This window comes from Vigna unguiculata, chromosome 8 (assembly GCF_037176805.1).
Source record: "Vigna unguiculata cultivar grain cowpea cultivar isolate G323 ecotype 2 chromosome 8, ASM3717680v1, whole genome shotgun sequence".
NCBI classification, from domain to species: Eukaryota; Viridiplantae; Streptophyta; class Magnoliopsida; order Fabales; family Fabaceae; genus Vigna; species Vigna unguiculata.
This window is the reverse complement of record NC_140799.1, coordinates 27407593-27422944: the sequence shown is the minus strand read 5'-3', so window position 1 is coordinate 27422944 and position 15352 is coordinate 27407593. Positions and strand designations below refer to the sequence as shown.

At 29.6% G+C, this 15352-nt stretch overlaps 1 protein-coding gene across 1 annotated transcript; it reads left to right on the top strand.

The window, feature by feature from the left end:
• Positions 1–2862: 2862 nt before the first annotated feature.
• LOC114194709 (uncharacterized) lies at positions 2863–11341 on the top strand. Its single transcript, XM_028085081.2, has 13 exons — positions 2863–3296; positions 3385–3458; positions 3568–3651; positions 3795–3875; positions 5072–5152; positions 5525–5617; positions 7353–7532; positions 7714–7781; positions 7878–7929; positions 10285–10338; positions 10425–10517; positions 10689–10755; positions 10876–11341. Exons 1-13 carry the CDS (start codon positions 3155–3157, stop codon positions 10965–10967), a joined length of 1161 nt encoding a protein of 386 aa, XP_027940882.1. The 5' UTR covers positions 2863–3154; the 3' UTR covers positions 10968–11341.
• Positions 11342–15352: the final 4011 nt, after the last annotated feature.

The window sequence follows — 15352 nt, the reverse complement described above, 5'->3', positions numbered from 1 at the left end:
TGTGATGAGTTAACAAGGATCAATTAACCAAGTTTAATCAACAAAGTATGTCATCAATAGAAAAAGAGAAATGCAAGAGGAAAAGAAATGGCAAATAATGAAAGAAACTCATATTCCTTGAATTATGCATACTTACAACAATTCTATTAGGTGAAAAAGAATGCAAACACATAGATAAGTCCAACAAACATTAAATTTCACTACGATAGGCTCAAATTGATGGCTCTGGTACCATGTTAAAAAGTAGATTTTAAGCCTAAGTCAACCCCACAAAATCATCTTGTAAGATGACATTTACACTCACTTATACACTATGAAATTTAGTTATCTCTAGTGGATATGAGACTTCCAATATACCTTCCTCACACCCGGGAATATACATCTTATGTGTGGGACTAGATATTAATGGGTGGTGCAACATCGGCACAATAGCGTGTGGGATAATAGACCCAACAAACAATTTCACTAGGATGGGATCTAAACTATGACTTTGATACCATGTTAAGAAGTGGACCTTTTACCTAGCTCAACCATACGAAATCGGATTATATAGTGAGGTTTGCATCAACTTATATACTATTAAATCATCGTATCTCTAGTCGATGTGAGACTTTCAACACACCCCACATGTCGAGGTATATTGATAAGTGTTTAGTATTAGTAAAATTGCATATCATTTAGATGCTTATCTTGCATAAGTTCATTGTAAAAATCACTCAAACAACCTTTTTTTTGCATTAAAACACGAAATTGGGAGAGAAAAAGTTATAAAAAGTGAAATTTAATTTATTTTTGCTATTTTTGCAAGAAAAATGAAGGAAATTAAGAAGTTAGTGCTAAGCCCCAAAGTTGAGCTCAACCAGAAGAGATGAAATGAGAAAACCCAAAATAAGAGCATGCAGTTGAGCAACAATATTGGCGCAGAGCCACATTTTAGGAAACCTTCACTACAAGGAAACCTTGAGCTCTATAATAGCAGCTAACATTAAAAAAAAAAACCCATGGGAGGGAAACCTCCATGGTTGATAACCAAGATGACTACCCAAGCTTGGAAGCAAACCCATTCATGAAGGAAACCTCCATGGCTGACCTACTTAGAATGGAGCTAGAGCAACATAAAGAATTCTATACATACAGAGCATCCTACATCTAACACCCTTAGATTCTAATACTACAAACATCGGGTTGGAATTACAATTAAGAGTACTTCCAAGTACACTAAGATAAAGAACAAAATCCATTGATAATACAGGGTAGTGTAATTAAGTGATAGAAGTCAAGTTCGTTCTAACTCCTCCAACATTAATTTTTATAAAAGAAAAAAAATTACGATAAAGAAAACATAATATTATCAAATATTCAATATTAGAAGGATGATTGTTTCTTCCATATCAAATACTTTGAAATAAATTATAATTGTTTACATTTTAGATTAGAATACCAAATAAAATTTTATGAGAACCAAAACATTTATTAAATTTGCAAACTACAAACATTAATGAAACTTAGTTGATAAAATTAAAAAATATTTTAAAAAAATATAAAAGGAAAACAAATATTCAAATTAAAATATATTTTAAATGTTTGTTTACTTCAATTTTTTAAATTCTAATGAATCTTTTTTTTATACACTAATAAAAGTTATAATACATCACTTGATCAAAATGACACAAAGAACAAATAATAAACATAATAATAAAATTTTGACATAGATTTTGTATCTTTTGAACTTCAATATATGTTGGATAGTGACAAAAAAATATTCATAACAATTACATTAAATTTTTATATTGTAGTAAATAAAAGTTATTTATACAATTAAAGTGAAAAATGTACAGTATGATTAATAATGAGTTAGAAAATAAAAAAATAATTAGATAGAATATATTGAAATATTATTCTACATGATGAAAATAAATAATAAATAAAAATATTAAAAAACTAACAAATGTGTGTTTTAGAAATAATTTGAGAAACTATTGAAAAAAATCGCACAAAGAAAATCAAATGTATAATTAAGGTATGATTTTAGAGAACTAAGAAAACTTTTCAAATATCAACATATGTACTTAATGGTTGAAAAATAACGAAAGTTATTTTGACGAAACAAAAGAGTTCTTCAAATTAAACAAAAATGAATAATAATAAGTAAAGAAATTTTTTTTATATTACTTTAAATGAGTATAAACATTCTCATGTGAAATGAAAATATATAATAAATAAAAATATTAAAAAAAATAGAAATATTCAAATGTGAGGCATAAAATTTTTTTAATTAACATAAATCATTTTAACATAATTACATAAAGGTTATGATAAGATGAAAAATATATTGGAGATGCGAATGAGTTTCATGACAAACCAAATAATTAAAAGAAATAAAAAATAGAAAGTATATATATATATATATATATATATATATGATTTCTTAATTAATTGTGAATATTTTAATAATTTAATACGGAGATATGACGGAAACGAGTGTTATGGCGAAGATATGTACATCCCCATACCCATCCCTATACCTAACTGGAAAAGTCGGGGATTCTCCATACCCATACACATATCCAGTCAATGCATGAAGATTTCTCATCAAAACGGAGATGGATTCAGATAATACTCACATAGACGAGTTTATTTGCTATCTAGGAACACAATTTTATATGAAATAGCACGAGTTTTATAAGGACGGATAGAAAATTATTTTGTGTGTACATATGAGAAATATAAGTGTATTTTTGTTTGAGAAAATTGGAAAAGTTTACAAGATGAAAGTGGGCCAGGACAAGATCCGAATCCGACAGACACAAAAACAAATAACAATAATAACAAAAATGTTTTCCCACTGAGAGCTACAAAAAATTTTATTGGTAACAACCCATTCCAACCCAACCAGAAACACACGCACGCGGAGTTAAAATAGAACAAGATTAACAAAGCGGCGTCGCAGTTTCAGGAAATTGCATTCAATCTGAAACGCCCCGTCACCAATCCAACCTCCGAAGAATTTCGATTGAACGGGGTGTTCTCAATTTCAAAGCATTCTCACCAATTTTTCTCCTAAATTCAATTTTAATCAAACTTAGGTTTATTTTTCTTAGATCTTCGGTTTTGGATCAGCCATTTTTATCGTCGATTTGGGGAAAGTTCAAGCATGGACGGCATAATGAGCAAGCTCCGCAACCTCGACGCGTACCCCAAAATCAACGAAGATTTCTACAGCCGAACGCTCTCCGGCGGCGTTATCACCCTCGCTTCCTCTATCCTCATGCTCTTGCTCTTCATCTCCGAGCTCCGTACGCTTCTTTCCATCGACGTTTTTTTTTCTTCTTTCTTCGTCATTTTCGTTATCCAAACTCATTCTCGTGTTTGCACTGCCTCCAGGGATATACCTCCACTCGGTCACCGAGACCAAGCTTGTTGTAGACACTTCCAGAGGCGAAACGATGCGTATCAATGTAATAGCTAACTTCCTCTCCTCTCCGATTAACGGTTTTTTTTTTTTTTTTTGTTTAAATAGTTGTTATCAATTAACTGGTCTTCGTCGTTTTGATGCTGAAAGTGCAGTTTGATGTCACGTTTCCTGCGCTTCCCTGTTCCATACTTAGTCTCGATGCCATGGATATCAGCGGAGAGCAGCATCTAGACGTTGTATGTATTGTTAAAATTATGAATTAAGATACACAAGTGAATTTTTTTTTTTTTCTCGAGCTGCAGAGGTAGGTGATTTGGTTTTCGTGCGTAATTTCATGGTTTGTGACAATGTATTTTATCTTTTTCTTTGTAACTCTCAGAAACATGATATAATCAAAAAGAGATTAGACTCTCACGGCAATGTGATAGAAACGAGGCAAGAAGGAATTGGGTCTCCCAAGGTAAACAACGCAATTATGTTCAGTTGGATATATGTAGTCTTGTAATTCATGCGTTTATATTTTAGGATTAGTTACTGTGGTAGTAAGGTTTTAAATTGAGGTGCAGTTTTATCATTATCCTTTATATTACTGGACATTGTGGCTGATTTGGTCCAGTTTCGTTGCTGTAAAATGGAATCAGGTTGCTGTGAACTCAAAGCATTGAGTCGCAGGCAATAGCGTGGTCGTTGAACTTATTTCAAAACCATGATTGACACATTAAGCTTTTAGCACTCCTAGGTGACTAAACGCATTTTAAAGGAGCTTTTTCTATTGAAAATGAGCTTGTAAAGTTGTAACAGCAGTCACTTATCTTGTTTCCTTCCAGAATTCGTTAATTTTTTTGCATTTCTTAAGATTATATCATTAGTGGTTTATCGTTATTTCTTCTTAACTTATGGTTTTACCTTACATTTGGATAGATAATTTCATATTTTATAAGACATCAAATACATTGAATTCGAATTGGTCTCATTTTTCAGATATTTGGTTTGAACAAGACAATTCAAATTGATTGAATTTTAAATTTTTTGTCTAGATAAATTATTTCAATTACTATCAAATAAAAAATTATTTAAATATTAAACAATTTTAATAATTCAAAAAATATCACTATTGAAGATATTAATTTGGTTTATGTTATTTTTTAGTAAGATTTTTTCAGTTGCCATTGACAACTTTTTTTAATTGATGTTGGTCAAAATTATGTCAGCCATAATTATTCAAGTTACATCAAATACAAAATATGTCGTTTGGCCTACATCGGTAATAAAATAACCGTATTGATTTTTTGAAATATAAACATGATTGACCCTTCTATGAAGAAACCTTCGCTGAAATTTATCAATAGATAATATTGATATTATGACACTAAGCCTCAACCAAGCCAACAATAACGGATGATCTTGCTATCAAAATTAAGTTGAGGACAAATTACGAAGAGAAGAGACATAAATTTAAAAATATGACGAATTTCAAATTCTTTTTAGATGGAATTTGAAATTCTCTAGTTTAAGTAATCAAATTGCTATTATAAAATTCTAAAATTTTGATTTCTTTTGAAACAACTTAGCTCTTAAAATTCCCTTCCCAAACATACTATTCTTGCTCGTCTTATTCTTGGAGCATTTTATTCATTTGACTTTTTATTTGATCAGATTGAAAAGCCCTTGCAAAGACATGGAGGCAGGCTTGAGCACAACGAGACTTATTGTGGTTCCTGTTTTGGTGCTGAATCGGTATGCCTGGTTTAAAATTATGCATTATAGGGATGTGTTGGTTTAATGCCTTGCGTATTAAAGGGAAGAAAGTGGAAATTGTTCATTTATAACTACATTGCTTACTAAGAAATCTTGTATTTTATTTCACTGCTGGTTGAATTTAGAAACAGAAGTGGTCATATTATATTGTTCTGCATAAACAATTTTCAGATTTCAACTAGGTGTCATTAATAGTCAAGCCCCTGCGCTTTTTTCTTCCTTTAATCTAATATATTTGGTTTCTGACTCAGGCTTCATAATGATGGAACTGAATGTATCTTCGCTTGAAATGTTCTTCTTAGCATAATAAATTGAATTGTTACCTGAATCTTGGCTAATTTATGTTTGCAGTCGGATGATGATTGTTGTAATTCCTGTGAGGATGTTCGTGAAGCATACCGTAAGAAAGGTTGGGCTCTTTCAAACCCAGATTTAATTGATCAGGTTTGTCCTTATGACATCTTGAACTCAAATTCAAGATTATTCCTGAGCATATTACATGATTTTGTTGCTTGATATATGTGAAAATTTCCTCTACAAGCAATGCTCATACTTTCAATTTATTTTGGTTTCATTCTTTTACTATTGTTGAGGAGTTGGTCGCCACCCTTTAACATGACCTTTTTTCTGGAACTGGGTTATTGCTTGATGAAACAGCACACATGCAATTTGACATTATGATGGAGAAATTTTTAACACAATAAAGGTGTCAAACTTGAGAGTCTGCAATGGAGCTTCTGCAAACCTCTACCTCACAATACTGAAAAAATAATCATTAAAACACCCATCACAATATCCAAACATGTAAACTATATGAAAATTCAACATTAAAACGTTATAGTAAAGCAAACTAAAATAACAAAGTCATAGTGATGCCTAGCATGTGATTTTTATTAAGAAAACAATAAATAACAAAATATAACAATGCAAGCTAAACAACCAAATTCTTGAGGATTATGATCCAGAGGTTTCAAATTTCAAGCTATCTGTTCGCAACTAATAAACTAAAGTTCAGTTCATTGCTCAATGCACAAATAGAGCATATAGGCAATTTCACATACCACATGGTGGGGTCACATTTCATTATAGAGAATGTAAGAGGTTCCGCAAGTGATGGACAAATTACAAGACACCAGGTTAAAAATTTTCGGAAGAGAGAAGATGATGGTTCCCCTCATAAGATTGCAGCTGGGTTAACCTTGTTATAGATGGATTGTTCACCTCAGTTGGAGAGGCTTCTCTTCACCTTGTTGAAATTAGGTTTACCTAGTCTCTATGTTGGCTTGCAGGCTTGCAACAATGACTTTATCAGAGTAGACTTCATCACATTGTTGCAACTGAGTTGAGAATCTTTGCAGGCCGGAATCTTCATTCATCACATTCATTGAAACTGAATTCTGGCCATGACAGAAACAACTCTGGAGTTTAGTTTGTGCCACTGTGAGGTTGAAGGCATTCAAGTTTCACAATGCTGCATTTTGGGGTTTTGAAAAGCACTGAAAAATTGTTGTGGGATTTTCTGGAGGCAGGACATCATTCTAGTACAGACCTGATGATCAATGACCCTCAAATTCGCTAGTCTGCAAGTTTACCTGAGCTTTCTCAGAAACAAGTTTGCAAGTGAGTTAACTTGTTTTCCCTAGCTAGAATTGTAAACTGGTAGGATACTACAAGTGAACTCATGAGGTAGATCAACATGCAACAGCATTTAGAACTGTTCATTATATTTCTTGGTTCTATCTGGAGTCCCAACCAAGGAGAAATAGGTTAACATTAAACCAACCATGTGACTGTAAACCTACCAAAAGAGCTCATTATGCTTCAGTAGCCAATGTAGCATTGCAGTGAAAGAGTTTGGCCTATAGCTTGATCATTCACTAGTAAACTGAACTACCAAAGGATTGAGGATGGATTCCTTAGTGATTTCATTTTCAACTTAAATGGAAGAACATTTCTCCATGTTTACTCATATAATTGTTTATATTAGCTAATGCTATATAGTTTTTTTTCTCTAAATATTTTTAGCATGTGTATCTTACAATGTTTCACTTAGCTGTTTCTTCAATAGTTGATGTTTTTGTGTTATTGCCCTTTCTCTTCTATTTAAATAACTCCTATTTCAAAGTCAAATTGTTAATTTAATCCAGTCCCTATTTGGCATGTGATGTGTGTCACTTAGTGCAAAAGAGAAGGATTCTTACAAAGAATCAAGGATGAAGAAGGTGAAGGATGCAATGTGTATGGTTTCTTGGAAGTAAATAAGGTTGCAGGGAACTTTCATTTTGCCCCTGGGAAAAGCTTTCAGCAATCTGGTGTACATGTGCATGACCTGCTGGCCTTTCAAAAGGATTCTTTTAATGTAAGACACTATCTGTTATTTTGTATTGCCATTGCAAATTTTTATTGTAATTTCTATTACACATTTTATATCTTATATGAAATATCAAAAGCAACATAAGACTTCGTTATTTTCTGGCAAGAGAATTTCTTCTCACTCATCTTGTATCAAGATACTGACATGCCTATATTTTGTAATTCAGTTAAGTCACCACATCACCAGATTATCTTATGGAGAGTATTTCCCTGGTGTTGTCAATCCTCTCGACAAGTGAGCTTTTCCTATTCTAAAAGCCTGAAATCCAGTCAACAGTTTATCAAAGTTCACTATTGTGTATATTCATTCTGACGCTCTGTTGATTATCAGTGTGCATTGGATACAAGAAACACCAAGTGGGATGTACCAATATTTTATTAAGGTTAGAATTCTGTATCTCTGCGTATACTAATACTAAATCTTATTAAAGCATGTATGTCATTTCCTCATTTTTATATTTGTGGTTTTAATCACTATAATTTCCAATTGTTTGTCTATCCCCATGTCCTCTGTCTACTACGGAAAAGAAAATGTTTGAGTTGAATTGTTATTTCTTCTAATTTCACAAGTTATATGAATCAAAAGTGAGTATATATTGAATGTATATAGGCCAACATTATAATATTATGTAGGTTAAATAGGCCTTTTGATGCCCATATTATGGTGATTTTTTCAATTTTGTTCCACTATTTTGAATGTTCTCAATTTAGTTCCATTTTATTTTTTTTTAAAAATGAGTCAATATAATCCTTTCCTTCCAATTCATGGTGATGATGCTATTGCAATGTCACATGGCATTTGTTGATCATGCCACATGTCACTTTTGTCAACAAGTCAACTTTGACTGATGACGGGTCATTTGTTGTTCATGCATGTCATCGTTGTATTGTCGTTATTATTAATTTGGCAGAAAGAACTATGTTGACTTGATATAAAAAAAAAAAGAGACCAAATTGAGAGTATTCAAAATAGTTGGACGGAATCAAAAAAATCTTTGTAATATTGAGATCAAAAGGTCTATTTAAACTATCATCTATATAGCTTACACAGTGTCCAATGGTTGCATTTATGGCAATGTAGTAATATTTAACCTACTCACCAAAATCTCCCGTCTTATTATATCTTCAAATGACCAAATGTGGGTCATTATCTCAATTTGGGGAGAATAGGCATACATGTTATTATATCAATTTAGCTTATTAATTTTTTTGCTATATCTATTTTTATCTCTTTACTAGCATTTGTGCATTTGTCATCTATTTTACTGGCAGTAGCGATGCTATCCAGAGTATACAATAGGCTACAAATTTTCCTTTCTTTTTTGGCCATGTCAAAGATTTTTACTTCCCATGTTTTGACAATTAAAATTGCCTGTCGTTTAATTTTGGAAATTATACTCGACCCTCGTTATATATTTTTCACCATACAAATTGTACAGATTAGGGTCTTCTTTGATTTGTGTAAAATTAAAAATGCACATGGTAGAATTTCAAAGTGTGGTGTAATCTCCAAAATTGTTAGGAAGTGATATAAGATCTGTTTGGACGAACTTTTCCACAAGTTCCTTTTAGGAGAGAGAAATAAAAAGAAATTTAAATTAGTTTCTCCATAAACTAAAATTAACTAATGTGCGAGTTAATTTGTAGCTTCTCTATTTTTTTTTTCAAATGAAATTAACGAATGTGAGAGTTAATTTGTAGCTTTTCTATTTTTTTTTTCAAATTTGTGTATAAGCTAATTTTGGCTTATGAAGAAATGAAATTCATTTTCTTATTTTTCTTTATTCGTCCAAACTGACCTATAATTTACCAACCAAAACTCGAGGTTATTATAACTTGTCCTTTTCTGTTTTGGTTTCAATCTAGTTTAGTTAAAATATGCGACGAGGCATGCCTCACGTGTGAGGTGATGGAAGGCATGCCTCAATGTGGGACCTCTTCTCATACCTTGATGACCTTTCTTTCCCTCATTGCTAATGAGCAATTCTTGAACGCTCATAAAAAATGTTAACCTTGATGGAACGTGATGGAGAGAAATGCCAGCCATCACTGTCAAGGAAAACAGTTAATCTTTTTGTTTAGTTGTTGTTTCACCCATCATTATACAATTTTGCACTTGCTTCAACAATTTAAAACTAATATATTGGTTTGTTTTGATCTTTGTATACGCTGTTTTAGTCATTCCTGCGGTATCCAACCACCACGACTTTGGTTTGGTTTATTTCCATTTCTTTGGTATTTTTAATTTCTTGCTACATACAACATGGTCTATTTATGTATGATAACTTGCATTTGGTTAAGATGTTTGTATCACTGTCACTAAGAACACTTTTGTACCTGTACTTTTTTTATTCAGTTATTTATAATTAATATAGTAATTTTGTAGAGTTTTTTGACAATAGAAATACCCTATGATACAATTCTTATTCCTTTTACTTTCGCTGTATCTATTGCAACATTCAGCGGGAGTGGAGAAAAGGAATATATAGGGTGGCAAGAAACTCTGAAGTTTTGGTCTTTAACTGAGTCGAATAATGTTGTGCGATCCATATAGACCTTATTGGATAGGACTTTGTTGATGTTGTATTAGACCTTTCTTTAGGGAGATGTGCACCTTTTGTGTTTTCTCTCGTCAAGACATTAAAAGACCTTAGGTACATAATAATGCAGAACAGCTCATCAATATGCTTCTAAGGAGGACTAATCAAATTTTGCCACTTATTTTGTTTGTTTTTCAGGTTGTGCCGACTGTATACACCGACGTCAATGGGCATACTATCCAGTCAAATCAGGTTATTGAGCCTATAAAGTTCACTTTCTTCCATTTTTCTTTGTTCTTGCTAGTGAAACATAATGCTAACTTGAAATGTTTTGCCAGTTCTCTGTGACGGAACACTTCAGGACTGGAGATGTGGGCCGTCTGCAGTCCCTCCCTGGAGTTTTCTTCTTCTATGACCTTTCTCCAATTAAGGTGGGGTGGTTTACCCCTAATTATCATAGCTTTTGGCTGATGTTAAGATAGGGAATATTAGAGTCCATAGTTTTATTAATTATTTTCATTCAAGTACTTTCTTAGACTTCATTTTCTCCATTTCATTTTTGCCCTTTTGACCACGTCTTATACTGGAATGTCATTTTGAAGGTTACTTTTACCGAAGGACATGTCTCATTCTTGCATTTTCTGACTAACGTGTGTGCTATAGTTGGAGGTAATATGGATCTTCCTCTATTCCTCTTTAGTTTTGCATAATTTGGCTTGAATACTCACAAATATGTTTCATTTGTGTGAATCCTGAAAGAATCATACTTTGTGTTTGTTGCACAAGCAGGTATCTTTACCGTTTCTGGAATACTAGATTCATTTATTTATCACGGTCAAAAGGCTATCAAGAAGAAGATGGAACTTGGTAAATTTAACTGATGGGTGTATTTGAGTAATTTCAAGCGAATGGCTCTCCAATGACAATATATTCAAGTGAAGATCAAATACCGATTGAAATTCCCCTTGGGGTTGAGTTCTTCAAACAAAAGGATTTTGCCGTTAGATGTTGTCATCAATGAAGGTCGAAACGCTAACATCATATCATGTGCAACAAATGCCACTTTGCCATGGTTCATATCTTTTCTGACAACTCTGATGTTGTGAATGTTACGTGCTTTATGGAAAGTAGAGGGGCTTTCATTGTAGTCGTACACTTGCAGAACTCCCTTGCAGAAGCATCAAAAGGAAATCCTTTTAGGCAAAATATAAATCAACGATGATAATCTAAAATGAGATATAACTGTTTAGGTTCACTTTTTTTTTTCTTCCAGTTTTAGTTATTTATCGATGAGTTTGGTTTTTTTTCTTTTATACAAAATTCATAATTATGTCGTTGAAATTTTAAATGTAGAAGTTTCCTTTTAAATAGGAGGAAAAGTTCAAAATTGAAAAATCTAATTGAATTATGGGAATAACAGATTCAGAAGCCTGATGTTATAATAGTTCCACTTTCGTTTACTAGCTCAATTTGCTTGTTCTGTCTGATCCTTCAATTTGATGGTTAGAGGTACGGCGAGATGGATCGACCTTCCAATCCACTCTTTTTAAACTATAAACTGAAATAAAAAGTAATTTAAAAATTAATTTTGTATATTATATTAGTTGAAGAATGTAAATATATAATAATAATATTATAATTTAAATAATTAATATTTAAAAATTAAGTTTTAATTATTAATTATAATAAAGTAATATAAATAATTATTTGAATTTATATAATTAATTAATTAAAACTGAAAATATATTTACATTATATATACTAGCATAAATACAGGTGCTATCGTGTCTATGTGTATAAATTTTTTAAATATGTATGATATTATATTAGTAGGTGATAATATTGTAATATTATTAAGTTAATATATAAATTAAAATTATATTTATTAAAAATAAAGTGAAATATATCAAAACAGATGAAAGAATAACCATTGATAAATAAAGAAGAAGAGAATAAGTAGAGATAACCGATTTTATAAAAAGCTTGTAAAAATAATGGTCAATTTTTAAAAATTTAAGAAATTATTATATTTAAAGGGTAAAATTGATATTTTGAAATGTGGACACAGAAAAGAAAATCTCCTTTATATATTGTTATATATATATATATATATATATATATATATATATATATATATATATATATATATATATATGCTAAAAAGTTTTAAAAGTATAAAATTATCCGCTCTTCTACTACATGCTATCTCGCCTCTCCTTCTGTCAATGGTAGTGTAGGTTAAAATGAGGTGGAGTTTCTTGTTTTGTCATCTTTAAAGATAATTTGAAATGTTTATTTATTTGATAAATTTATTTATATTTAAATAAAACAAATTGTTTGGACAAGAAAATCAAATTTTAAGAATTTTCAAAATGTATTTTAAATAGTTAAATTTGCTATCCACTCAAAAATTGAAGAAATTTGTAATTTGTTTGATATGATAACAAATGATTGATTAACTTTGAATTGTCAAATAATTGAGATGTAAAAAATTATATGATATCTAATATGATTTGAAAGAAATCAAAATTTTATAACTAGCTACATTTTCTTTATATAGCTATATATTGAAAACAATGAATTATTAAATATTATTTAAATATTTAAATTTAATTAATACTTTTATTTTTTAAATTTAATTTTAAAGGTTCATATTTCAAAGTAAATATTGTTGAAATTGAATTTTATCTTAAAAGAGAAATTTAATTACTTTCAAATAAAAAAATAAAAAATATAAGATATTTAAATTATTTTATCCAAACAAGTATTTAAAAAATATAAAAAAAATTAATTGCAAGTAATTCAAATATCATTCATTTCAATTTCATAAAATTGTAAGATTATCTTTTCCAAAATATATTTTTATTATCCAATAGTATTTACATATGCATAAAATTAAAATATTTACGTGTATTAATTTCTAAAATTTAATTATTTTAGTATTTAATTTTATCTAAAAAAATGGCTAAAATAATACTATTAGTAAGAAAAATTTTAAAATTAAAAAAGTTATTAAAGTTTAATTTATGAATTTATTGTTTTGTTAAATTTACAGAATTTATTTTTTTGTTAAATTTACAGAATTTATTTTATTTTTTAAAGATGAATTTTATTTAAAATTTTACGGCACAGTTTTATTTGCATTTAACAAACTAAAACGACTGGGTTGGTTTTCTCAAATATCTTTGGTTTTTACAAATAGCTTTGCCACTTTGAATGTCGATTAGAACTGGAAACTTGTCTGAATTTGCCTTAATGCCTTAGTGGGTTAGCATAGAGCTGAATAAAATTACCTATCTCAACCTTGAAGACACATTTCTGAAGGTTGTGTCTTATGTCATATTTTCATACTTAAGAGAAAACTTCATTCAAGCCATCAACTTATTGCTTGATTGAGTCTTACTTAATGACCTCATCGTTGGCATAAACCTCACTTTTCATAAGAATTTGTTGTCAAAATTTTTTATCCATTAAACATTCATATGTTTTGCCAACATTATTCAAGCTAAAATGCATGAATTCATAATAGTAGTTGGTCATTCCATTAATTAAATATGCATGAGTTCATAAAATATATATGTTCATAGAGAACATTTCAATCAATTAGATATTCATTTATATTGACTAAGATTACTTATGGTTAGTTCTGAGAAGAAGTTTTCAGTATGTTAAAATAAGTTTTTAATAGATTCAACTTTTACATGATTTCAAAAAGTTTTGAAGTGCACTATTTTATCATGTTAAAAATGTGTTTTTAGTCTATTAATTTTTTAAGTATAAATTAAAATGAAGCTTTAATATATTAAAATAGTTAATTTAAAATCCATACAACTCTCTCATCCTGAATTTTTTTTTCTACCCAATTATTTCAGCAAATTATTTAGATATCATTTTACATTCTTGAGAGACTTGAGTGATAAAGATAAATTAGCAGTGATAAAGATAAATTTTGTCATTATTTATGTATTATTTCTGACTAATTTTATATTTATCACAAATATTTTTCATAATAGTGATAAAATAAAACAAATGTCACAAGAATTATATTTAAGAGATAAAAACACGTTTGTTATTAAAAATGTTACATAATAAAATTATTTTTCATATAATTGAAATATAATTAACATAAAATTTATTAAATATTTTTTAATTAATAGATATTACTAATTTGGATTTGAACTAATGCCCTTACAGTAATAAAATAATTAGACCACTACATCCCCTCGTAATTACAATGATTTTTTTATATTGTTATTTACCGGTAGCTTTATATTCAAATATTATATATATATATATGGTAACAAAGTTTGTTTCACATAATTATACAAAATAATAATCATTTATCTAAATTTAATCATAACATCATTCTCTTCTCTTAAATCAATATTTTTATCATCACTTTCTTTATCATCATCATCAATAACTTCCTTAAATATTTTTTAATTTTCATTAGTTGTAGAGTGGGTTAACTTTTTTCTATCCAATAAAAACTCATACTTTTTTATCTATAACATTAGATGATTTCTTCATTTTTTGACACACTTCATTTATAACTTGACATACCATACCAATTTTTAGGGGCTTTGTTTTCAACTCGTGAAGCCAATTAGGATTTTTGCTTTAACATAAGGCACTGGTTGAGCTTGACTATATGACTCATTAATTTTCATCTTACACTTAGTGTTAATAAAAAAAAATCATATTTATCTTCTTTGTATCCTCTCCCATTGAAATACACATCCCACCGATCCCATTTAAATAAAATAACATTATTTTCACTAGAGTAAATTCAATAATATTTTTCAAGACACTAAGTAATCCAAGTTACCTATATTCTGGTCACATTAATTTAACTTAAACTCCGTTATTTTGTATTTCAAGTTTATATCACAATCTTTTATATTAAACCTCCAACTAGGAATAATAACGGGTCGGGTCGGACACGAGTAGTACCTACCTGCAACCCGATCTGCAAAAAAAAAATCACGTGCTACCTGTTCGTTATCTATCAGGTGTCTCTTTATAAAATACACGCAGATTTTTTTAAAACCCACAGGTATCCGTAGATACCCACAAATATTTAAAAAAGATAAATTTTTTTATAAATTTTTTAAATAAAATTATAAAAAATTAAATTAAATTTTCATTAAAATTAACCTAATAAAATATAAATTAAATTTTAATTAAATTTAACTTAATAAAATATAAATTAAATTTTAATTTTAATATTTTGTTTAAGTAGTATGATACTCGCACCCAATCCGTT

What these genes read in the sequence shown, in the direction of transcription:
- LOC114194709 (XM_028085081.2), top strand. Translation starts at nt 3,155, where the DNA reads ATGGACGGCATAATGAGCAAGCTCCGCAACCTCGACGCGTACCCCAAA. An exon ending in GCGAAACGATGCGTATCAAT is followed by an intron (nt 3,459 to 3,567) that starts GTAATAGCTAAC and finishes CTGAAAGTGCAG; the next exon opens with TTTGATGTCACGTTTCCTGC. An exon ending in ATACTATCCAGTCAAATCAG is followed by an intron (nt 10,339 to 10,424) that starts GTTATTGAGCCT and finishes ATGTTTTGCCAG; the next exon opens with TTCTCTGTGACGGAACACTT.